General features: G+C 37.7%; 2 protein-coding genes across 12 annotated transcripts in view; both read right to left on the bottom strand.

Moving 5' to 3' along the window:
• LOC149570210 (serine/arginine-rich splicing factor SR34A-like) overlaps positions 1-22,292 on the bottom strand; it is a 66,285-nt gene that overhangs the window by 18,373 nt on the left and 25,620 nt on the right. The window lies entirely within an intron of this gene.
• LOC149570211 (uncharacterized) lies at positions 15,444-16,617 on the bottom strand. Its single transcript, XM_089822857.1, has 2 exons — positions 16,509-16,617; positions 15,444-15,829 (listed from the first exon to the last, which is right to left on the bottom strand). The coding sequence occupies exon 2, from the start codon at positions 15,819-15,821 to the stop codon at positions 15,444-15,446; it is 378 nt and encodes a 125-aa protein (XP_089678983.1). The 5' UTR covers positions 15,822-15,829; positions 16,509-16,617.

Here is a 22,292-nt window from a genome sequence, read left to right as displayed (position 1 = left end):
ACTCTCCGCCTTTATACATATAGGTACGCAGATTACTGAGGAAAGATATCAATACACGGCATCTCAAACCCAGTGATCTATACACCAATCATCACAAATACTTTCCAGTACATTTTCTTCTGAACTCTAATCTATAGGAGCATTATCATATTATCAGCAATATACAGAAGGAGATACTGAACATAAGCAATACAAAGATCACCATTATTTGAAGAACAACTCTGCGCTACTGTCATTCAAGTAAGAGTATCTATTGTTCCATATTTATTGTAATTGTTTTATCTATCAGAGGTCCACAAAATCTAACAAGATGAGTAAAGAAGAGAAAAAACTCCAAGAGATTGAGCCATATCTCCTCGTGCCACTAAGTTCCATTTCAATATAAACGTTTAGAAAGCCTCTAGATGCATATGAAGCTTTTACAATGTACCTTCTTAAAACTACCTGCACACACCTCTTCACAAAAAAACCCCTATTCCAATGCCCATAAGCATCATAAAATGCACAAAACTAAGGGGCTACAAACATGAGAACCAATCTTTTCAACTAAGTGTGCAATAAAAAAAATTACCTCTCCTATACGTAGTTGCACCATATCTCTCATGTAATGATATTTTATTTCCACATGTTTGGTATTATCATGGAAAACGGGATTAACCGAAAGTTTGATACAACTTTGGTTATGCCAAAGAATTACTATAGTTCCAACGGCTGCCCAAACAATCCTGCAAGCAAGTTGCAAAGCCACACATCATCATTAGCAGCTACGCAAGCTGCAACATATTTTGGTTCAGTTGTACTCTGTGCAATACAGGATTGTTCTTGTTGCACCAAGAAATCATAATTGAACCTAGGCTGAAACAACATCCTGAAATGCTCTTCATGTCAAGCACACAACTTGCCTAATCTGAATTAGAGAACCCCTCTAAATTCAGCTCTACACATGAAGAATATTTTACACCGTATCCCATTGTACTACGAACATGTCTCAAAAAGTGTTTGGCTGCCACAAGGTGAATTTGTCTTCGTTCACACATGAACTTAGGTTGTTAACAGCATAACATATATCAAGCCTTGTGTTAACCAAATACATCAATGAAACAATCAACTACTTGTACATAGTAGGATCAACTAAATTTGAAGTGGTTCCAACCCAATATAACTTTTTCAAATTAGCTTTAATAGGAGCACACTAGAGTTACACTCTAACATGTCAAATCTCTTCAAAATATCAATTGCATACTTCCCTTGAATTTTTTTGGATTCATGTAAAAACAGGTTTTCAGGGTACCCGAAACCCCATACAAAAATCATCAAAATATGAGCATTCAATTCATAGTGTCAAAGTATTTGATAAACCCAGGTTTGACAAGGAACTGGAACCTCAATAAATAATACATTAGGACAAAGATCAAAATCCCACAAAAGGAGACACCTACTAACTGTTGGAAACAACAGGGACCAGCAGACACGACCAGGACCAACAACCAGAAACCAGATGACTACGAACAAAAACTAAAAAACTGAAAAAAAGAAAGCAAAGCACTAGACCAGCTCTTTCACAACCTTAGCCAGGTTCTTCCCAGCCTCAATTGCCTTCCTCGTGCTCAACACAGTATGCTTATTGGGACCTCAACTTAAAGAGACAGCAACATCGGACACAATTTCCTCCACACTTCTCTTACCCAAACTAGCAGCAATGACACAAAGACTAGAAGTCAACATATTCATGTTCTACTAACTATTTTTCACAAGATGGTGAAGTTCAGCCTCATAGTCCAAAAGCTTACCTAGTATATCTCCTACCTCAGCCTCCAACTCTAGCCTTTTATTTTTCTCTATGTCCAGGGTCGCCTCCAAATCCTTGACCATTCTTTTCCATGAATTCACCTCGTTATACATCTAGGTATCAACCATGAGAGAAATATCAGCCAGCAATTTAGCTTTGTGAAGAAATTTAAGATTTCCCTCACGTTACTGTTACAAGATTCAAGAAGAGTTGGCAGATTAACAGATTTCCGGATGATTCATTGATTAACAGAGGAACAAATGTGTTCCTTATAAAGAATTACAAGGACGTTGTTTCTAAAAGAAACAACGTAGACTGAAGACGGAATTAGAAACAAAACTAGAGACAGGATAGGAAACATTCCTATCTGGACTGAAGAAAAAAGAGACGGGATAGGAAACATTCCTATCTAAACTGAAAGACGGACTACAGACAAGTAGTTGACTATTATAGAAAGTATAAGATATTATCTTAATACTCTCCCTTAATGGTCAACGTACGGATGTCAGAACATTCTGTGATAATTGAGACCCTCCCTGGATCTACAGAATGCTGAAACCAAGAAGCTTTGCCAGAAGAGTGCTATGACTCAAAATAAGTTGCATTTACAAAACTTCGTTTTTGTGGAAAAAACAGTAAAACCCAGAATCTCACACAACCTTGCGTATTACAGAAAACTTGAAATGATTTTTGAGGAGAAAATCAACAAACCCAGAATCTCACACAACCTTGCGTATTACACACAACTTGAAAAGATTTTTGAGGAGAAAATCAACAAACCCAGAATCTCACGCAACCTTGCATATTACAGACAACTTGAAATGATTTTTGAGGAGAAAATCAACAAACCCATAAAAAACAGAAACAGATTCAGAAGGCGAAAAATGTAGCTTCGCCTTGATCAGGACCCGGAGAAGTCGGATGCTGCGTAACACCCAAAACAAGTTGATCGGTGTTTCGATATTCGAAGATTGCGATGATGCGCTACTTCCAAGTTCCATAATTGCAACCATTGAATTTGGAATTATGTTCGAGCAGAATATTTGTCAGAGATGCCATGGCACGTTTTTCAATGAAAAACTGTGAAAATCTGTGAAGGCACGTTCTTCGAGGCAAAAACACAAAAGACCCAGAAGAATCAAAGAATGACCCAGAAGAGAGCTCGAAAAACCCAGAAGGAATCTGCTGTCGTTTTTTGGATCCGCTGGCTCGAAAATTGAGGCACAAAAATCGAGGCACCCAGAACAAACAGACGACAACCCAGTTGAGCTCTCGAAAAACCCACCAAGAATCTACAAACAAAATATTTTTTTGACCCCGAAAATTAGGGATTCAAAAAAATACAGCCCTAGCTGAAAAAAGTTTGAAAAAACTTCAAATTTCTTGATAAAAAATGGCAGATTTTTCTTCAAGGATCGATGTGCATGGACGAATGGGGCTAGAGTGTGCTGAACAAACACAGGCAGACCCGAGTTCGGGAATTTCTCTGGGCCAAAAACCCTAAGCGGGTTTTAGAGAAATTCAACAGAAAAAATTTTGAAAAAATTTAAACAAATAATTTCACGAAGAAATTATAAATTTTTTCGAAAAAATTTAAGTAATAGCTCTGATACCATGTTACAAGATTCAAGAAGAGTTGGTAGATTAACGGATTTTCGGATGATTCATTGATTAACAAAGGAACAAATGTGTTCCTTATAAAGAATTACAAGGATGTTGTTTCTAAAAGAAACAACGTAGACTGAAGACGGAATTAGAAGCAAAACTAGAGACAGGATAGGAAACATTCCTATCTGGACTGAAGAAAAAAGAGACGGGATAGAAAACATTCCTAGCTAGACTGAAAGATGGATTACAGACAAGTAGTTGACTATTATAGAAAGTATAAGATATTATCTTAATACTCCCCAACCATATCATCAGGTTCATCAATTACATAGTTGCCCTGCTCCATACCTTGCTCTGTATTAATTTCTTCCATCCTCATATCTTCTGGAACCGTGAACAAATCCATTTCCTCCACAACATTCACAGCTTCTTCTAGCTCACCAGCATTCTGGTCCTCAATCAGCGAGTTTTCCTTATGTTTGTCAAGTTAACAAAGTTGGGCATCCTGCAACTCTCTTTTTATCTTCCTATAGAGCCTCCTTCCTTCATTCCTTCTCCATAACATTCTCCTTCACAGGATCCCCTTTATTGTCTGTGGTCCCTTCCTCCTCCACTTTATTAATATTTTCAGTAGAAGGCTTCTCCTTTTTACCCTGGCATTTAGCCTCCTTATGATTTTTGTCCTCATTCCCTTTCCTTTCCTTTTTCTCAGTTTTAGGAGTTTCAGCAGTATCATCCCTTTTGTCAGATACCACCTTCAATCCTTCACCAATTCTGTTTATAGATTAAGCAGAGGCATCACCTTGGCTACCAAAATAGCCCTCATTGTTGGAACTACACCCTCCACTATCAATGAGATTTTCTTGAACCTGGACACTATTATGATCCTTCTTTTCCTCTTCCCCAGAATCTGAGTCATTCTTAGATTCAGTCTCCATTTCACATTTTTGACCATCTTCTTTCCCAATCCAGAGACCAACTTCCCCTTTTCCTCAGAGGCCTTCGCCTACTCATCCTTAGTTTCGAATTTATTTTCATACTGTCTCCATACTCCGAGCCTACGTACCTTTGTACCACCTCCAGAGCCAGCCTCCCCCTTCTTTACAGAACTCTTCTCTGCTGAGTCCTTAAGAGTTTTATGTTTATTCTTCACAAAAGACGTTGACGCCCCAAAGACGTACTCTGCAATCAACAAGATTAATCCTTCATGACGAACAAGTCGGCTTTCTTTTTTGCAATGAGCCTAAATCCCTTGTAAAAGGGAGTTCTTGAGATAGTAGGGAAAGGAAATCCTATCTTTATATCGAAAGTGGTTAAGGAAAACCAAATGATAACATGCACCCCTTTTGAACAACCATCCAAAATAAAGTACTACCTAACACTGGCTAAAACTTCCTACCATAAGTCCTTAATTTGCTCTAGATCAAGAAAATCACCCATTTCAAATAATTTCTTCTCCTCCTCCAATGTTTTAGGGAATTTCTTCAAAGCTGAATTTGAAATCTTAGTTTCCTTGTTAAATTTTATTCCAAGACTAGGAAGCTCTGTAATTCTAGCTAAAAGATCCTCATTAATTGTTACAGTAACCCCATAAAGACAAACTTTATCCCCCAGTCCAGCACCTAAAGAACTCCTCTATAACATGCGACTTGAATCCATGGAGTTTCTCAAGGTAACAAGTGAGCTTATCTTTAGAAAGTTGTTTCCATACCGGTTTCTTCTTCTTCCAAAAGTTGCAGATTGATGATTCTTGCTTCCCCAGCCCACCCCCCATCATAGAGAGTTGGTTCAAATTGATCTTAAGTAGAGAGATTAAAAAACCAAAGGCAATGTCCTTTCAAGAAAGGTAATAATCTTTTTAGACCAAAAAAAAGCCTTCAACAACACCCAGAATACGTGCCAAATTAAAATGGAAATAATGAAAAGGTACCACATCGAAATTTGAAATTTCCCATCATAATTACCATAGCACCTACAAAATGAAAGGAAATAATTGACAAATCCTCCCCACATTAATCACATCAAAAGTTATTAACCCTCTAAGCTCTAATAGGATGCTTAAGTCATCCTCCCACATCATTTGCTTTCCTGAGTTGACGGCCACGTTCGCAATCCAATCCGCTACCCTATTAGTTTCCCTATAACTTTGGGAGATATGAACTCTATTTAAGTTTCGGAGGAGCTCCTTGATTTCCAAAATAATAGATTCAATAATCCAAGATAATCTCAAGACCCACAACCCATTAAGGAGTTTCTTTGTCCTTGAATATCAAAATGTTTCTCTCTTTCCAGATGCCCAACACAAATAGGGAAGAGAGAAGTTCCAAAGAGTTTTGGCTTCACGGCCCTTAATTGGGCATTTCCAGCTTTGAAAGCATTCAACCAAATTCTCTACATAGACCCAAGAAACTAACCAATACTCCAAAACAATTTTCCATACTACTTCACTGAAGCTACAATGGATGAAGAGATGATCAATATTTTCATTATCTCTCTTACAGAGATTGCGCCTGTTGACAAAGTGAAAGCCCCTCTTGTTCAAGTTATCAATAGTGAGAATTTTGTTCTAAATAGCGATCCAAAAGAAAATTTCAGTTTTAGGAACAATACCTTTCATCCAAGCTTTCGCCCAAGGGAGAGCTCTTTCAACAGCTTTGGCCCTAAAGACCGTACCACTTTGTATTTACCACTAGGATGAAGACCCCAAACAAGAGAATCACTACAATTCATATTAATACATACAAAATTGAGAGAATTTTGAATAAGCCAAAGGTCTTGATTAATATCCACTTCCCATCTCTCCAATAATTAACCACTAAGTCCCCAAATCTTTGTTTACATCTTTCAATAGAATCCCTATCATTAATTGCACTTTCCAAAGGATAGTCCATTAGCCAACAGTCCTCCCAGAACTCACTCCCCATAGCAATAATATCCTTAACCCCCTACACTGCATTCCAGATGGAAGAAGCATTAGCCACTAGAGGAAAATTAATGAAATCCTGAATCGCAGGGGTATTAAACAGATATTTATGTTTTCAAATAGTACTCCGCTCCTTACTATCCTCAAAAACCCTCCATTCATGCTTGGCAAGAAGAGCTTTGTTCATTAATCTAATAGGTCTAATACCAAGACCTCCTTTACTTTTAGGCTTATAGACCGAATCCGAAGCTGCCAATGGTAATCGTTTTCTTCTCCTCTGTCTTGGTCCAAAGAAAATTCCTTTGAATTCTTTCAATAGCATCTGCATATTTCACCGAGATTTTGAAGAGACTAAGAGCTTAAGTAGGTAAACTCTGAAGGCAAGACTTAAGTAAAGAAACTTTGCCTACTTGACTTAGCAGATTACCCTTCTAGCCAGCAAGCTTCAAGTTGAACTTATCCAGCAGAGATTCCCAAAATGAGTCTAGAGGCTTTAAGCCAAGGGGAAGACCAAGATAAGTTCCTAGCAACAAGGCAATAGAACAAACCATAATATTAGCAATCTTAACCTGTCTATGAATAAGGGTATTTATGAACAATATGGAGTTTTCCTCCCAATTAACCTTCTAACAATAAGCATTACAATAAAAGTTACAAGCCTTCTTAAAGCTTCTAGCTTCCCTAACAAAAGCAATACCCATAAACACTATGTCATCTACAAATTGTTCATGGGAACACAACAAGGGATATGAGGAAGGCATAATACCATGAATAGTAAACAAAATAGGAGAAATTTGATCCCCTTGCTCCAACCCCATTATTCAAGAGACCGCCAATGTATCTTCCCAAACATTCAGCCATGATAGTAAACAAAATAGAAGAAATTTGATCTCCTTGCTCCAACCCCCTGGAAGGTTTAAAAAAGAGGGAGGAGGGAGGAGGCCCTATTAACAAGGACAACCAATGAAACTATACTAACCAATTGGAATATGAGTTGGATGCATCTATCACCAAATCCAAAGGCCCTAAGAAATTTGAAAAGAAAACTTCATTCCACCCAATTATAAGCCTTAAATACATCCACCTTCATCACAGAGCCTTGGGAATTGGAGGATACCATGGAATGTATATTCTCATAAACCACTTTAATAGAATCCAAAATTTGCCAACCAGGAACAAAACCATTTTGCTACTAAGAATTGAGGTTAGGGAGCACCTAAAAGATTGTCAAAGTGAGAACGTTAGAAATGATCTTGTAGATCGAATTACAAAGACTGTTCAGCCTAAAAGAGTCAAGAGACCTTTCACCATCATTCTTCAAAATGAGACTGAGGAAAGTAGAATTAATCTCCTTTAACATCTTCCTTGCTCCAAAGAACTCTTTAACAGCATTACACACATCCTTAGCAATCACTTCTTAAAGATGTTGGAAGAAAAAAATTGGAAAACCTTTTGGCCTTGGGGATTTGTCCCCTTCAAAGGTAAATATAGCCTTCCTAATTTCATCATTTGATGGAATTGCCGCAAGCATTCTATTCTTCTCTTCTGAGACTAAGGAAGGAATAGATTCCAAAATTTCATTATGGCTACCCTAAGAAATGCTTGGATCAGCAGATAGCAAGGAAGGAAAGAAGGCCACCATCTCTTTAGTAATTTCCTCCTCATTTGTAATCTCTTTGGTATCAATCTTCAACATAGAAATTTGGTTAGCTGCCTTATGCTTCATAGTTGTCAAGTGGAAATATCTAGAGTTTTTGTGTCCTTCCTTCAACCAAATAGCCCTCGGCCATTGTCTCCAAAACACCTCTTCCTTGGAAATAATATCATGATAACAGAGCAGCTTAGCATTTTCTTCCTCGGCTAGATCAGCAAAGTACCCTTCAACTTGAATTCTATACTAAATCTCTTTCAATACTCCTTTGAGGGTCGTCTTTACTGGAAAAATATCCCCAAAAGAAGTCTTATTCCATGCTCTCACCATATCTTTGACATGTCTCAATTTTTTTGCAACTCTAAAAAGAGTTGACCCTTCACCCTTTATATTCCACCACCCTTCAAACCATGCACGAAATCTGGATGCTGAGTCCACATCTTTTCAACTCTGAAAGGAAAATTTCTTCTCCCCATATAGGAATCAGCCAAAAAAGCCAAAGGAAAATGATCAGAAGCCACCTTAGGGATGAAAGACAAAGAGCAAGCAAAATTCTGAATCCAATCATGTGAAACAAGAACTCTATCAAGACGAGCTTGAATACAACTCTCTTATTACTCCAAGTAAAGTTAATCCCTTAAAGATCCATGTCCATCAAGGCCTCTTGATTAATGAACTCTATAAGATCTACTCTACCTTACAAATGACTCGGATCACCCCCCATTTTTTCATGATCGTAAAGAGGCACATTAAAGTCCCCTAGCATCAACCAACTACTAGCATCCACAGTATTCTTTAAATAAGACAGTTTCGCCCAAAACTTCTTTCTGGCATTCATATTGTTTGGCGCATAACTATTTATCAAAATCCAACTAAAGTCTAATTTGGAGTTGTGAAGCTTAATTGCCATCAAATGCTTACTAGAATCAAAAATTTGTCCATTCAACATAGATTGATTCCAAAGAACCAACGTACCTCCTAAAGCCCCTTCAGAGCTACTAGCCGCCACTCCACAATTTTTAAAAGGCCTAATCTTCTCCGCCTTTTCCTTATCCATCTTAGTTTCCTAGAGAACCAAAATATTCAACTTATGATCACGAACAAGATTTTTTACCACATCAACTTTATGGTGGCTATTAATCCCCCTTATATTCCATGTTATGATTTTCATTTCTTTTTTGGTGTAAATTCCATAATAGTAGCCTGCTTTCCATCCACTATATTGTGTAAACTCTCTTGCTCTCTCTTATTTTTTTGGCTTTTCCTTCCAACTTTACCTAGAGAACCAACATCCATTTTCACAACAGGGGATCCCAAATCAGTTTTCTTTCTTCTAGCTGAAACACAAAATGCAGAGGAAGAGGAAGTGTCCCTTCGTTATCCATCTTCTTGAGATCTTTCCTAGCCTGTGATGCATCAGCTCTAGCACATTCTTCTGGATAGGTTGACTTCACAAAATCAACCAAGGAAATCAAAACCCAAAATTTCACATATTTGAGCCCCAAAGTAGGGTTTTGGCTCCTAATACTTACCCCCTTCAAGCAAGTCTTCCACTCTGCTAGCTAGGTTCCCATAGTGAGATTCATAATCATTCTCTTTGATTTCTCCTTCCTCAATAGCATCCCCTTGACTCTTGTAAGAACCTAAATTAGGGGACAGGGCTTCAGTAGAATGGTATTTTTCCTGCTGAATTTTCTCTGTTTGTGAAACCTTTGCTTCCTAATCAACCATAGGGTCCTCCTTTCCAAGATTCCCATCCAGGGAGGGTAGAGGACTAGATCTAACCTCAACTTTAGCATTAACCTCATTTTGAGCTACCTTCTCCTGTTCAACAATAACTTGATTTTCAACAACAACCTTAATAGCTCCTCATTGAGGATCCTTTTTTGAATCTTCTTTATGAGCCTCATCCTGCCCAACGTTAGGTTTCCATAACATTTTCTATTCCACTTCGGATTTCTTCTTCTTTGGAGCCTCCTTCATACTTGCCATCAATTTCTTAGGAGATTTCTTGGCCCAGTGCCCCACCTTTTTACAATAAAAGCAAGCATTTGGTAGATCTTCAAATTCAACTTCTTGGGACCATTTACCAAGTTTGGAAATAATCTATAGATCTTCAAATTCAACTTCTTGGGACCATTTACCAAGTTTGGAAATAATCTATCTTCTAGGGAAGGTCATTAAGCTAATGAACCCTAACACAAGTTCTAGCAAATACAAGCCTTGACCTGGGTGTTGTCCTTGCATCAATAGCCAACTCACCAAATGACCCAACCAAGCTCTTAAAGACATCTTCATGCCAAAATTCCATAGGAAGACCTGGAAGTCCTACCCAAATAGGGGTTGTAAGAAAAAAGGAATTTGATTGATTCATATTTGGTTCCCACTTTTTCACAATCAAAGTACTTTTCCCAAAAAACCAAGGACCCCCACATAAAACCATATTCAATTCTTCCTTACAAGTAAAAAGAAAGGAATAAAACCCTTAAGTCATATTCCCAATGTCTACTTGGCCAGGAAGGGCCCAATTCCTTTTGACCAGAGACCTCAAATTTTCAATGGTTAGCCTCATCCCCAAAAATTTACCTATCAAGGTAAACTCCATCGTAGATATCAAAAGATCCACAATGGGATCTGGGACAAAGATTTGAAACTCTCCTTTTTCCAAACAAGAATTAGAAGTGACAAGTGGAAACGAAGACTTACCACCTGGGTTTTTCCAAATAAAGAGGACCAAAGAGGCGCCTTCTCCGAACCACCCTAACCCACATCTCCAGGCTCACGTGGAGGGTCTGACCCTAGGTTCCCAATATTCTCCACATGTGAAGGTCCAACATCACCATCTTTTCCTTGTGGGACCCCATTAACCACTAAATCTGCAACATTGTTGATAGGTACCACAGGTTCTTCTGTATTCCCAACTTCTCTCGCCTGCTTCGAGTCACAATTGCAGTTCGAAACCCCATGACCAATTACTCGCATCCATCTTCCTGCTCAAGCTCTCCATTCAAAAATCCCCACTTCAAGGATTTCCCTTGTATAATTTCATTTGATCTTTCATTTCAAATTCAAAAGCTAACTTCTTACATTTAATGATGAGATCATCATTATTAACTCCTAACATTTAATAATGAGATCGTCATTAAAAAATCCTAACATTTAATAACTCCTTATCCTCGAGCCCAAGGAAGTACTGCAAGAGACCAAAATCTTTCATTTCAAAATTAGATGCTAACTCCTTTCATTTAACAATGAGATCATCATTACTAGTGAGAAAAAACTCATCAACATAATACACTAAGATCAGCATTGTGTCATCACATAACTTGAAATATTTGGCTAATATAAAGAAGCTTATTTAAGGCCATATAAAGCCTTTTTCATCCTACACACTTGAGTCTTTATCATGAATCATAAAGCCCTTTAGCTTTTTACTACACACTTCCTCTTCAATCATGATGTTCAAGAATGTTGTTTTGACATCCATTTGATGAAGTCTTCGACCCTTAATTGCTGCAACAACAATGATGGTTATGATAGAAGTGTAAAGTGCTACAGGTGCAAAAATGTCTTCATAGTCTATGCCTTCCTTTTGTGAAAATCCTCTAGCTACAAATCTAGCTTTGTGTTTTTCTACTCTCCCGTAAGCTGCATGTTTAATACAAGGTGCCTTGAGCTGTTCCACCAAGCCAAAAGCATGGTACGACAACCTTCATCCAGCCTCTCAGCCCCCCTCCACTTGGAGTGTCTCTACTAGTGTGTCTTCCTAACTACTTGCATGCTTCACACGTACTATATCTCCCCTCCAAAACAACAATCCTAAAAGGAACTTTAATATGTCTTACATTATACACATACAGAGATATAACAATGAAAGCAACATATCAATCGTATTCAGCAGCAAAGTGGAATATTATATCTTCCATCAGATGCAAATCCAATGACTATCATGCAATTCATTACCAATATACATCATACCACCGAGTTGGATAAGTACAGAAGCTGCAGATTAATATGTGTGTTTTCTGAACCTGTATCCTTATCAGATTTAAAGATCAGCAATCTTAACACTGTATTCATAGTTCTATCTGATCCTCTTCTCCCAAAGCCTTCTCTATTTATATATCTTTGTTTCCTTGAAGAGAGGTGATCTTTGTTTGAAGACATGCCTCTTTTTAATTGTTACTAACTATTTGCTTCTATTCCTTGATTGCACCCCTTCAAAATTTACTTCTTGTTTATACATCTGATCGCTGTCATTGTTATTTGATTGTTGACTTGTAACTAATATCACCGACTTGTATGAAAGATCGCTGACTTCTTGTTTGTGTCTATTTGACATTGTATTTTATACAGGTCATATAGATCATGGGAAATGATTATTTCCTCTGGTTCGGTACTGCAGAAAATTGTGAAGTCTTAATAACACAATTTTCAGGTAAACTTAATATCTTGGTTATCTATCATGGTGGGGGCATGACAGTCCAACCCTTCCCAAAATTACTTGTACTCAAGCAATGCCAATTATATCCAAGTCTTTAAACCAATGTTACCCCGGCGAGGGGACGTCGGGACGAGTTTCGAGTGCGGGAAAAAAAAGCGTCAATTTGGGGACGCCAGGGGTGCGGCAGCGGGGAAGAGGAGGGGGGGTTCAAGGGGGGGGAGGAGGAGAGAGAGTGGGGGGAGGGGGTTGCATAGTATACATATAATATTATTAATATATATGATTGAAAATGCTAATTATGAAATGATACTTCAATATATTATATAACAATATAACATTAACATACCAAATATAGTTGACTACAATGAATAGAGAAAATTAAAATGTGATTCACAAACCATAAGTTCAAACTTGAAACTTGAAATTTCATAACCATTACTATTACTAATGACCATTTGACAAATTATGAAATTAACTTAGTTCAAAATGCAAGATTTAAAATTCATTGTTCCAATATGATTTTATGAATATCATATATCATAAAGATGCTCATGATGACAATGAGCCGAATAGCATGAAACAGTGAAATAATAATAATGTATCATAGCCATATCAAAGTGAGTATAATCAACAAAATGACAAAATGCCAATAATGAGAATGGATGATTCCCAAGTGCTCTCTAATCATTCCCTATGCCGAAGTCCTCATCACTGGAACTACTAGACTCCTCTTGGGTAAGATCCTGATCCTCTAAAGGAACACCAACTAGCCCTACATTGGCTTCTGCATTGGCATCCTCATCAATCTAAGCTGGATCCTCTGGCTCCACATCCCATCATGCTGCAGGGCTCTCCTTGTACTCGAGTGTCTTGCGATCTTTGAGCCGCAAGTGACCATGTATAGCAACCAGCTTCTCCGCTCTCTTAGAGGTAAGTCAATTCCTCTTGACAGAGTGAATGAAGCTATAGGTGGACCAATTCCTCTCTGCAGCTAAGGAGCTAGACATCGAAGATAACAAAGTTGAAAGTTACAACTTACCAGTTACAAACAAATGTTCATACAATTTGTAACAAATGATAAATGGTAAATCGATGATTAATAATTATTGAATCAATGAATCATAAATTAAAATCAGCAAGGTAAAACTCTTCAAGTTAAGATTGTAAAGTGCTGAAATTAGTTATTAGTATTACAAACCTGCGAAAGTAGTCGAATGGCTAGTGAGGTGATCTTTAACTTTTGTGACCCATGACATTTCCACCACAAAATGGGATTCTTTTGTGCCATGGTTTTGAGATCCACCTTTGCAATATCCGAGTATCCTACAAGTTACAAGTTTTAAAGTTTACAACATAATATTAAAATTTAAAAATTATAAATAACTTAAATAAAGTTATAATTTATAAGTAAAGTAACAATTAATTATTAAAAAAACTTATAATTATAAAGAGTTTAGAGCACTGAATCAAGATTTAAGGATTACCTGAAAGACTAGCAAATTCGGACCACTCGGTGCGAATCTCACTAGTAGTCTCAATATCATAAATTTTGGCAATGCATCGAACGAACCCATTCTTCACCTCATCATCCCAAAGTGGTATAACTCTACCAAGCCTAGGTATGTACCACTTCGGGTTCAATGCATAGGCAATCATGTGCAAAGGAGTGTTCAACTTCTCCCACCTGCGGTGAATGATAGGCTCAATGTGCTCCGTATAGAATGCTAGAGTGGGGTCTCTCTCACGCACAGCAGCCCTCATCTGCCCAAGCATGGAATCAATGCACTCATAAACCTCTCCAAGGTTAGGTGAATCTACATCTCCATATCTAATCCCCTGAAACACTGGAGTAATGATGGAGACTATGTATTTTGCATCACTCCAAAACTAATCACTCTTCACTGTCTCCTTTACCCTCTTCCCCTGCTCTGTTCTGGACTCAAGCCATCGATTCCATTCTTGTGTCATAACCATGAGTTGCAATGGCTCTTGCAACTCAATCATTCTCTCCAAGAGAATATAATATGATGCATACTTGGTTTCAACTGGTTTCAGGAATTGCTTTTTTGCGAAGCTCCTGAAAAGTGCATATGATGTATGGTGATTGCAGATAAACATCTACACCTCTCCCATCATTAACCACCTTTCTAATCCACTCTATTTTCCCCATGTCTTTGAGTGCATTGTTCATGGCATGCACGCAACATGGAGTCCACCAAATATGCCTATAAGCTGCCTCAACAAGCCTCCCTGCAGCTTTGCACACATGCTGCATCAGTCACAACTTGGACCACATTTTGTGGTCCAACCTCCTCAATGGCTTCCCTAAGCACATGACACTGAAAATCAGCATCTTTACGATGCCCTGAACAATCAACTGCCTTCAAAAAATATGGGCCCTCCGTGCATGTAACCATAATGTTGATGAGTGGACGATGACTAATGTTCGTCCACCCATCCATGATAATGCTGCAACCTGACTCCATCCAACATGCTTTCATTTGCTCCATCAAGATCCCAACCTTGTCATAGGCTCTATCCAACACTGTAGTCCTCAGCTTGTGGTCACCTGGTGGCACATATGATGGCTCTCCCTCATTCACTGCCATGGTCATCATTATCACAAAATAGGGAGATCGAGCCACATGTGTAGAGATGCCATTGGCAAAGAAGAAATCACCAACAGCATCATCTAATCGGTCCCTTGCATGCGTGTTAAATAAATGAGCAATGGGGTTACTATCAGTACGACTTGTAGTTGCTTTCAGTTTCCCCCTATTGTTGTCCCCTGCTGAACTGTGTGTAGGTGAGGAGAATGATGGTATAGGTAACATAGTCCCTGCTCTCTGATGCAAGATACGAGTAGATGTATCTCGCTGCCCCTGTAACTGTTGTATATGATGTACCTGTTGCCTAACAAACAAAGATCTAGGCACTGGAACAACACTATCATCAGGAATGCCCCATAGTTTATTCACTTCAATTTTGTATTTGACATTCTCAGAATTTGACAAGAACATGCATGGGTTCACACCATAGCCACTCCAAAAAAAAGGTGTGAACTAACTCTTGTAATGCTGCCAAACCATTCTGCTCCACATATATTGCACTTCCATTTGCGTGTGCCACCCCCTGAAGGTGTAGGGCGTGTAATTTTTGTAGCAAACTGTTTAAGAGGGGACTTTGAGTCATAAGGACCCCTAGCATACTTCCTCAAAATCTCTGAAGGGCAATCAGTAGAAGGCACCCCTGGTGCAACATAAGGAGGCTCTTCCTCAGGCTCAAATTGACCACCTACATCAACCCCATGATCACTTCCTTCAGACTCAGGTTCAGGCTCATAATCAAATGCACTTGGCTCATTAATTTTCATGTCTTTTGCACTTTGGCTAGATCTAGAAGCCATTTATAAAACTGCACTTCACAAAATGAAAATAAAATTATAAAAATGATCATGATACATTTCAACTCAAGTAAAAATAATTTAAAACTTAAAACTTTACTATTTAATTATAGCATTTACTATTTAAAAATTTAAAGTATTAAAAAATGAAGCTAAATACTAAAAGTAAATACTAAATAAAAATATGGCAATATGCCATATGCTGAAACATTTTACTAAGTTACTTTCAAGTTTCAAGTTTCATCCTTGAATCTTGTTGATAGTTGAATCTTCCTAGTTCTATGATTTTTTATTTTATTATCTATATTAATTTTTAGCTTTTTTCATTGTTCTTAAAATAAAAATATGGCAGTATGGCATATGCTGAAACGTATTTAGTAATTGTTCTTAAAATAAAAATATGGCAGTATGGCATATGCTGAAACGTATTTTACTAAATACGTTTCAGCATATGCCATACTGCCATATTTTTATTTTAAGAACAATGAAAAAAGCTAAAAATTATTAAATTAATATATATAATAAAATAAAAAATCATAGAACTAAAAAGATTCAACTATCAACAAGATTCAAGAATGAAACTTGAAACTTGAAACTAACGTAGTAAAACTAAATACTAAATACTAAATTTAAAAATTATAAATTGATTTTTAAAACCAAAAAAACTAAGTAAAATAAAAAAAACCCTACCTTGAAGGCTTGAACTTGAGGAGACACTTGCCAAATCAAACTTTCTTGCTCCTCTTGCTCCTCTTGATCTTGCAATCCCTTGCAAAACCACCCACTAATCTCTCACAAGCTCCTCCAAACACTCTTTCTCACTTAACTCCTTGCTGCTCCAAAATGGTGAAATGAAATGGTGAAATGAAAATGAGATCTATTGGTCTTATTAAGCCTTCAAATAAACCACATGGGACCCACACGCAATTAGGATTAGCATACTTAAAAAACAAAAACAAAAAACAATGCAAAAAGTTTTTTTTTTTTAACTTTTTTGGGCCTCTTCTCGACACACCCTGTGAGCACCCGAGGTGCACCCGCGCTCCCGGGAAGCACCCGAGCACCACATCCCACCCGGGTGCTCGACCGGTGCGGTGGGGGTGCGACGGCCGAAAAGCGGTTGGCAGGGGTGCTTGGGTGTGTGGGGCTGCCGATGTTTTGACCCGAGTGTACGCACCCGGATTACACTGCTTTAAACCAATCCTTAGATCTCCTGGTGACATATTTAGCTTCTGCCACACTATAATTCTTATATCTGTGTTTACTTTTGATTCAGTTGTGAGTTAGCTCAACAATTCATTGGAAATTTGCACAGTTTGTAATATTAAGACAAGTTTTTTTCTGATTTTCATTGTCACAGATATCTCCTTGAATTGTAGCATGGGTGTGCTTCCCTCACATTATGATTAGATTAGATGCATGCAACACATCTATGTCCTCAAATGCAATTCATGTCTTTTGGTTCACTCCAGTTATTCTCATGTTCTAAATCAACAACCAATTAAACAAAACATGGAGCATACAAAATGAAAACAGAAAACACGAAGTATACACATGAATATATGAGACACGGAGCATGCACAAAGTATACGCACAGCACAAGTATTGTTAAACCCATCAAAAATATTACCCTGCAAGATGGCAAGATCATGTCCTAATACCATATGTAATGTCCTCTACTAGGACTTTACTCAATCTGCCCTAAACTTCTCTTTTTAGGATTTGAATAATGGTTGGAAAGGGGAATTGTTTCTCAAATACCCCGGTGTAGGTCATATGGGATTCCTTTGAAGTTCTATCCAACAAACTCGTTGTCATTATGGGGAACCCATTGGGAGACCACATAAGGCACTTTGAGCCATTCTGCCCGCCAGAAGCATGAAATGACAACCTTCATCTTGCCTGCCAACCACACTTCGGGTGTCTCTTATTGACGATATGTAGTTGCAAGAGATATCTTTCATGCCTGTGTGATGTACTTTGTTGTTGTCTAGTCATTCAAATGTTTATCTAATGTCACTCCATGCAGAACGGAGCTTGTATCTCTCTTGACATCAATGATTATTCTCCCAATAAAGATATCACTTCAAAACCATGAAAAATCTTCCTTCCATAGTCAGACAGTGAAGGAAAATGAAGAGTTTTTTTTTCCTCTTCATGTGCCACAGTAGACAAAACATGAAGAGTCTGCCTTTTGTGTGACAGTGATGCTTATTCTTGTATTGTATTCGCTGCTGGTGTTTTGTGACAGTTAAAGGTCATTCATATTCAGAATTGTTCACGGATAGCATTTATTGTTACTAATAGAGTCCTCAGTGTGTGAAGAATATATATTGCAGGCCCAATATTATTGTTTAAAGCATGTTATTGACTGTCCAGTCTCTGCAGACCCAGAGGAAATTTTATTATTGTTACAGTTTGTGAGCATTGTAAAATATTAGACTCGTGTTGTTATTCAATAAACTAATACTTTTTGGTGTCACTGGGTTTTTCCCCTCAAGTTGGAGAGTTTTACCAGGGTATCTACTGTGTCTTGTATTTTGTGTTATCTGTTCTTTGTATTGTGTTATTTCTGCTATAAAACCAACATGGTATCAGAGCAGGTTTAGTCAAAATAAGCAATCAGATTCATTCAAAGTCCGTAAAGCCTTCTTATTTTCTTCTCATCTGAATAATTCTTTCTAAGCATCCAAGATGGTGAATGGTCTCATAATTGAAGATAGGCTTTATGGCGCATCAAACTTTACATCTTGGAAATTCAGAGTTCTCATTACACTAGAAGAAAATGATCTTCTAGAATATGAGGAGACTGAGGTGCCTGAGCCATTTGACGAGGCTGAGAAAAATCCATGGATGAAGAATGACACAAAGACTAGAAAGTTTTTAACAGACTTTGTAAAGGATCATCTTGTACCAATCATATCCAAGATGAAGACTGTCAGAATCATGTTCAAGTTTCTTCAACATCTGTGTGAGACCATCAATACCAGCAAAGCTCTTGCCTTAAGATAATAGCTCCATCATATTAAAATGGCTAAAGGAGTGTCGGTCATTTCCTACTTCATGAAGAATATTCAGTTAAAAAATTACCAATGCCGTTGGAAATATAGTTGAATTAGACACCTAGGTATGTTGGCAATGAATGGTCTTCCTCAATCTTGAGAGTTCTCCATCCAGAACATTTGTGGGAGTTCCGAAATTCTCATGTTTGATTGTCTTAGAGCTGATTGCATTGAAGAGGAATCTAGATTGATATCAAGAGAAAATGGAAGAAGCTCTCATAATGAAGAAAATTGTGTTCTTGCTGCTCAAACATTTAGAGGGAAAGAAAGAGAAGTGAGAGAAGGAAATTTCTAGAGGAATAGAGGCAATAGTTCTAATTCAGCTCTTGGACCAAAGAAGAAGGATTTATCTCACATTAAATGTTCTAGATGTGACAAGTATGGTCACTTTGCTCAAGATTTCATTAAAAGAACTAAAAATCATGTTGTTGATGCAAATGTGGATGAGATGTCACCTAAAAATGAATCCAATGACAACTCAACCGGATTTCTATTCATCTCAGCTCTTTCAAGCAATGTTCCAACTGACAACAACACTTGGCTGATTGCTGGTGGTGACTCGCATCACCTTACAGAATATTGAGAGCATCCTTATGTTTCGTTAGAAAGTGAAGCCAATTTACAACTAGTAATTGGAGATGATCCAAGTTATATTCAATAAAAGGTGTTTCAGCCACATCTCTTCAACTAGAATCTGGCATCCCTCTATTTACCGCTAGGGTTGCCGTTGTACCAAAAGATCAACCTGTTAATGCCCGATACAAGAATGAAGAGTACCAAGTTGCATTTTCTAAAGAAAAAGTTCTTTCTTGATCAAAGAACTCTAGTTTCAGATCTGCCCATGTGATTGGTGTTTGTCAAGAGGGTCTATACAAACTCTCTCTTCGTCTAATTCAAGTATTGGTGCATGACTCCATCAATTCAAGTGAGATATGGCATAGGAGACTTGGTCACTTCTGGTTTACCAAAGCTCAGTTGGGCCCATGATGGCATATGCAAAGAATGTGCACTGGGTAAGAATGTTAAAAGTTCTTTTCTGAGTAGTGAAAGTAGATTAAAAGGTATTTTAGATTTGATTCGTTCTGATTTATGTGGACCAATGTTTGGGGGTTCTTTGAGTAGATTTTAGTATCATGTAACTTTTATTGATGACTATTCTGGAAAGACTTGGATTTACTTCTTGAAATCTAAGGAATCTAAAAAAGTACTTTGTAGATTCAAAGAATGAAAATGTCTGGAAAAAGGATCAAGGTTTTGAGATCCGATAATGGAGGAGAATACATTCCTGGAGGCTTTCAAAACTTCTGTATTGAGGCAGGGAATAAGAGGGAGTTATGTGCCCCTTACAACCCTCAGCAAAATGGAGTTTCTGAAACAAAAAACAAATCCATAGTTGAGGCAGCCAAAGCAATCATTCATGACAATAATTTACAAACTTTTCTTTGGGCAGAAGCTTCCAAAACTGTTTTCTTCCTAGAACCGGAGCCCTCATAAAATATTAATTGGAACTGTTTTTCGCATTAGATATCTTGAAGAGGTTTGGAATGTTGAATTGCAAGTCCATGTCTACTCCCATGGAGGCAAATATAAAGAATTTGAGAGTTGCTGCAGCTAGCTCTGATTTGGTAAATTCTACCATGTACAAACAGCTGATAGGATCTTTGATGTATTTAATGAATACTGGACCAGATTTTTTTATGCAGTGAGTTCTGTTAGTCAGTTCACATGTGAACGAAAACAAATTCATTTAGTTGCAACCGAGCATATCTTGAATAACTCATGTATCTTAAATAACTCGTGTGGCACAGTTGGATTTGCCTTGAGATATGCTTCAGAAATAGATCTGAATTTAAAAGGGTGTTCTGATGCTAATTGGGCTGGAACTGATATGAAAAGCACTTTTGGATGTTGTTTCAGTTTGGGGTCTGTCTGATTTCCTCGTGCAGCAAGAAGCAGAAATTGTGGCTCAAAGGACTGCAGAAGCTGAATTTATTGCATGTGTAGTTGCTCTAGCAGCAATGTGGCTTCAAAAGCTTCTTGCAGGTTTGTCTGGTCGAGTATTAGAGCCAGCTTTGCATCACTGTGTTTAATCAAAGTTGTCTATAGCTTTTTGTGAATCTAGTGTTTCATGATAGAACAAAATCAAATATCATTAAATCAGAGTTATAGTATTGAGAAAAGCTAATCAACTTCAGTATATTTGCACAGATGAATAGGTAGCTGACATTCTCACCAAGCCCCTCTCTCGGGTGAAATTTGCACATTTTCAAGACAAGCTTGGAGTTGTGGAGAATGCTGCCCTTGCTGAGAGGGTGTCTCTGCATTAGTGATTATTTTTGTATGCTAAAATGCATATTTCTTTGAGATGGAGAAATATGTCATGAAAGCCCTTGAGACATGTTGCTGTTCTAAAACGCATATTTCTCTAAGATGGAGAAATATGAAGTGAAAAAGCCCTTAAGAGACCTGATCTTTCCACACATGGGAGTAGCCATGGTGGACATCATGTTCAGACATACTATGATGATCACATTAAGTAATTCCATGATAGAAGTTTGTGTACATGTTTCTTTTCACACATGGGAGTAGCCATGGTGAATGTCATGTGAGTCCATGACGTTATCACATTGAGAGATTTCGTGATAAACTCTTTTACATAAATGGGTGTAGCCATTGTGGGTATCACATTGAGAGATTCCGTGACAAAACGCTTTTCAACAAATGGGTGTAGCCATTGTGGTTATCATGTTGAGAGATTCCATAACATGGATATCTGGAAGTGTTGATGATATGTAGCTCCAGGAGATATCTTTCATACCTGTGTGATGTGTTATGCTGCTATCTAGTCATTCAAATGTTTACCTATATTATCTAATAGCACTTCATATACGGTGGAGCCTGTCATATCACTCTTGACATCATCAATTATTCTCCCAATGAAGACATTGGTTTAAGACGATGAAAACATGACCTTCCATAGTCAGGCATTTCATGGAAAATGAAGCCACTTCTTTTCTATCAGCAGCTGCTTCATGTGCCATGGCAGGCAAAACATGAAATATCTGCCTTTTGTGTGACACTGATGTTAATTCTTGTATTGTATTTGCTGTTAGTTTTTCAGGACAGTAAGTTTTGTCTTGTTTCTGGGACAGTTGTTCATATTCAAAATTGTTCACATACAGCACTCATTGTTATTAAAAGAGTCTTCAGTGTGCAAAGAATATAAATTGCAGGTTCAAAATTATTGTTTAGAGCATGATATTGATCGTTAAGTGTCTGCAGACTCGGAAGAGTATTTATTATTGTTTCAGTCTGTGAGCATTGTAAAAATGCAGACTCCTGTTATTATTCAATAATAGTTATTTGTTTGGTGTGCTGGGTTTTTTCCCCAAGGTTGGAGGGTTTTCCCAGG

Source organism: Cupressus sempervirens, chromosome 3 (assembly GCF_028749045.1).
Source record: "Cupressus sempervirens isolate cs-2001-9-10 chromosome 3, ASM2874904v1, whole genome shotgun sequence".
NCBI lineage: Eukaryota > Viridiplantae > Streptophyta > Pinopsida > Cupressales > Cupressaceae > Cupressus > Cupressus sempervirens.
This window is presented reverse-complemented; position numbering and strand designations above follow the sequence as displayed.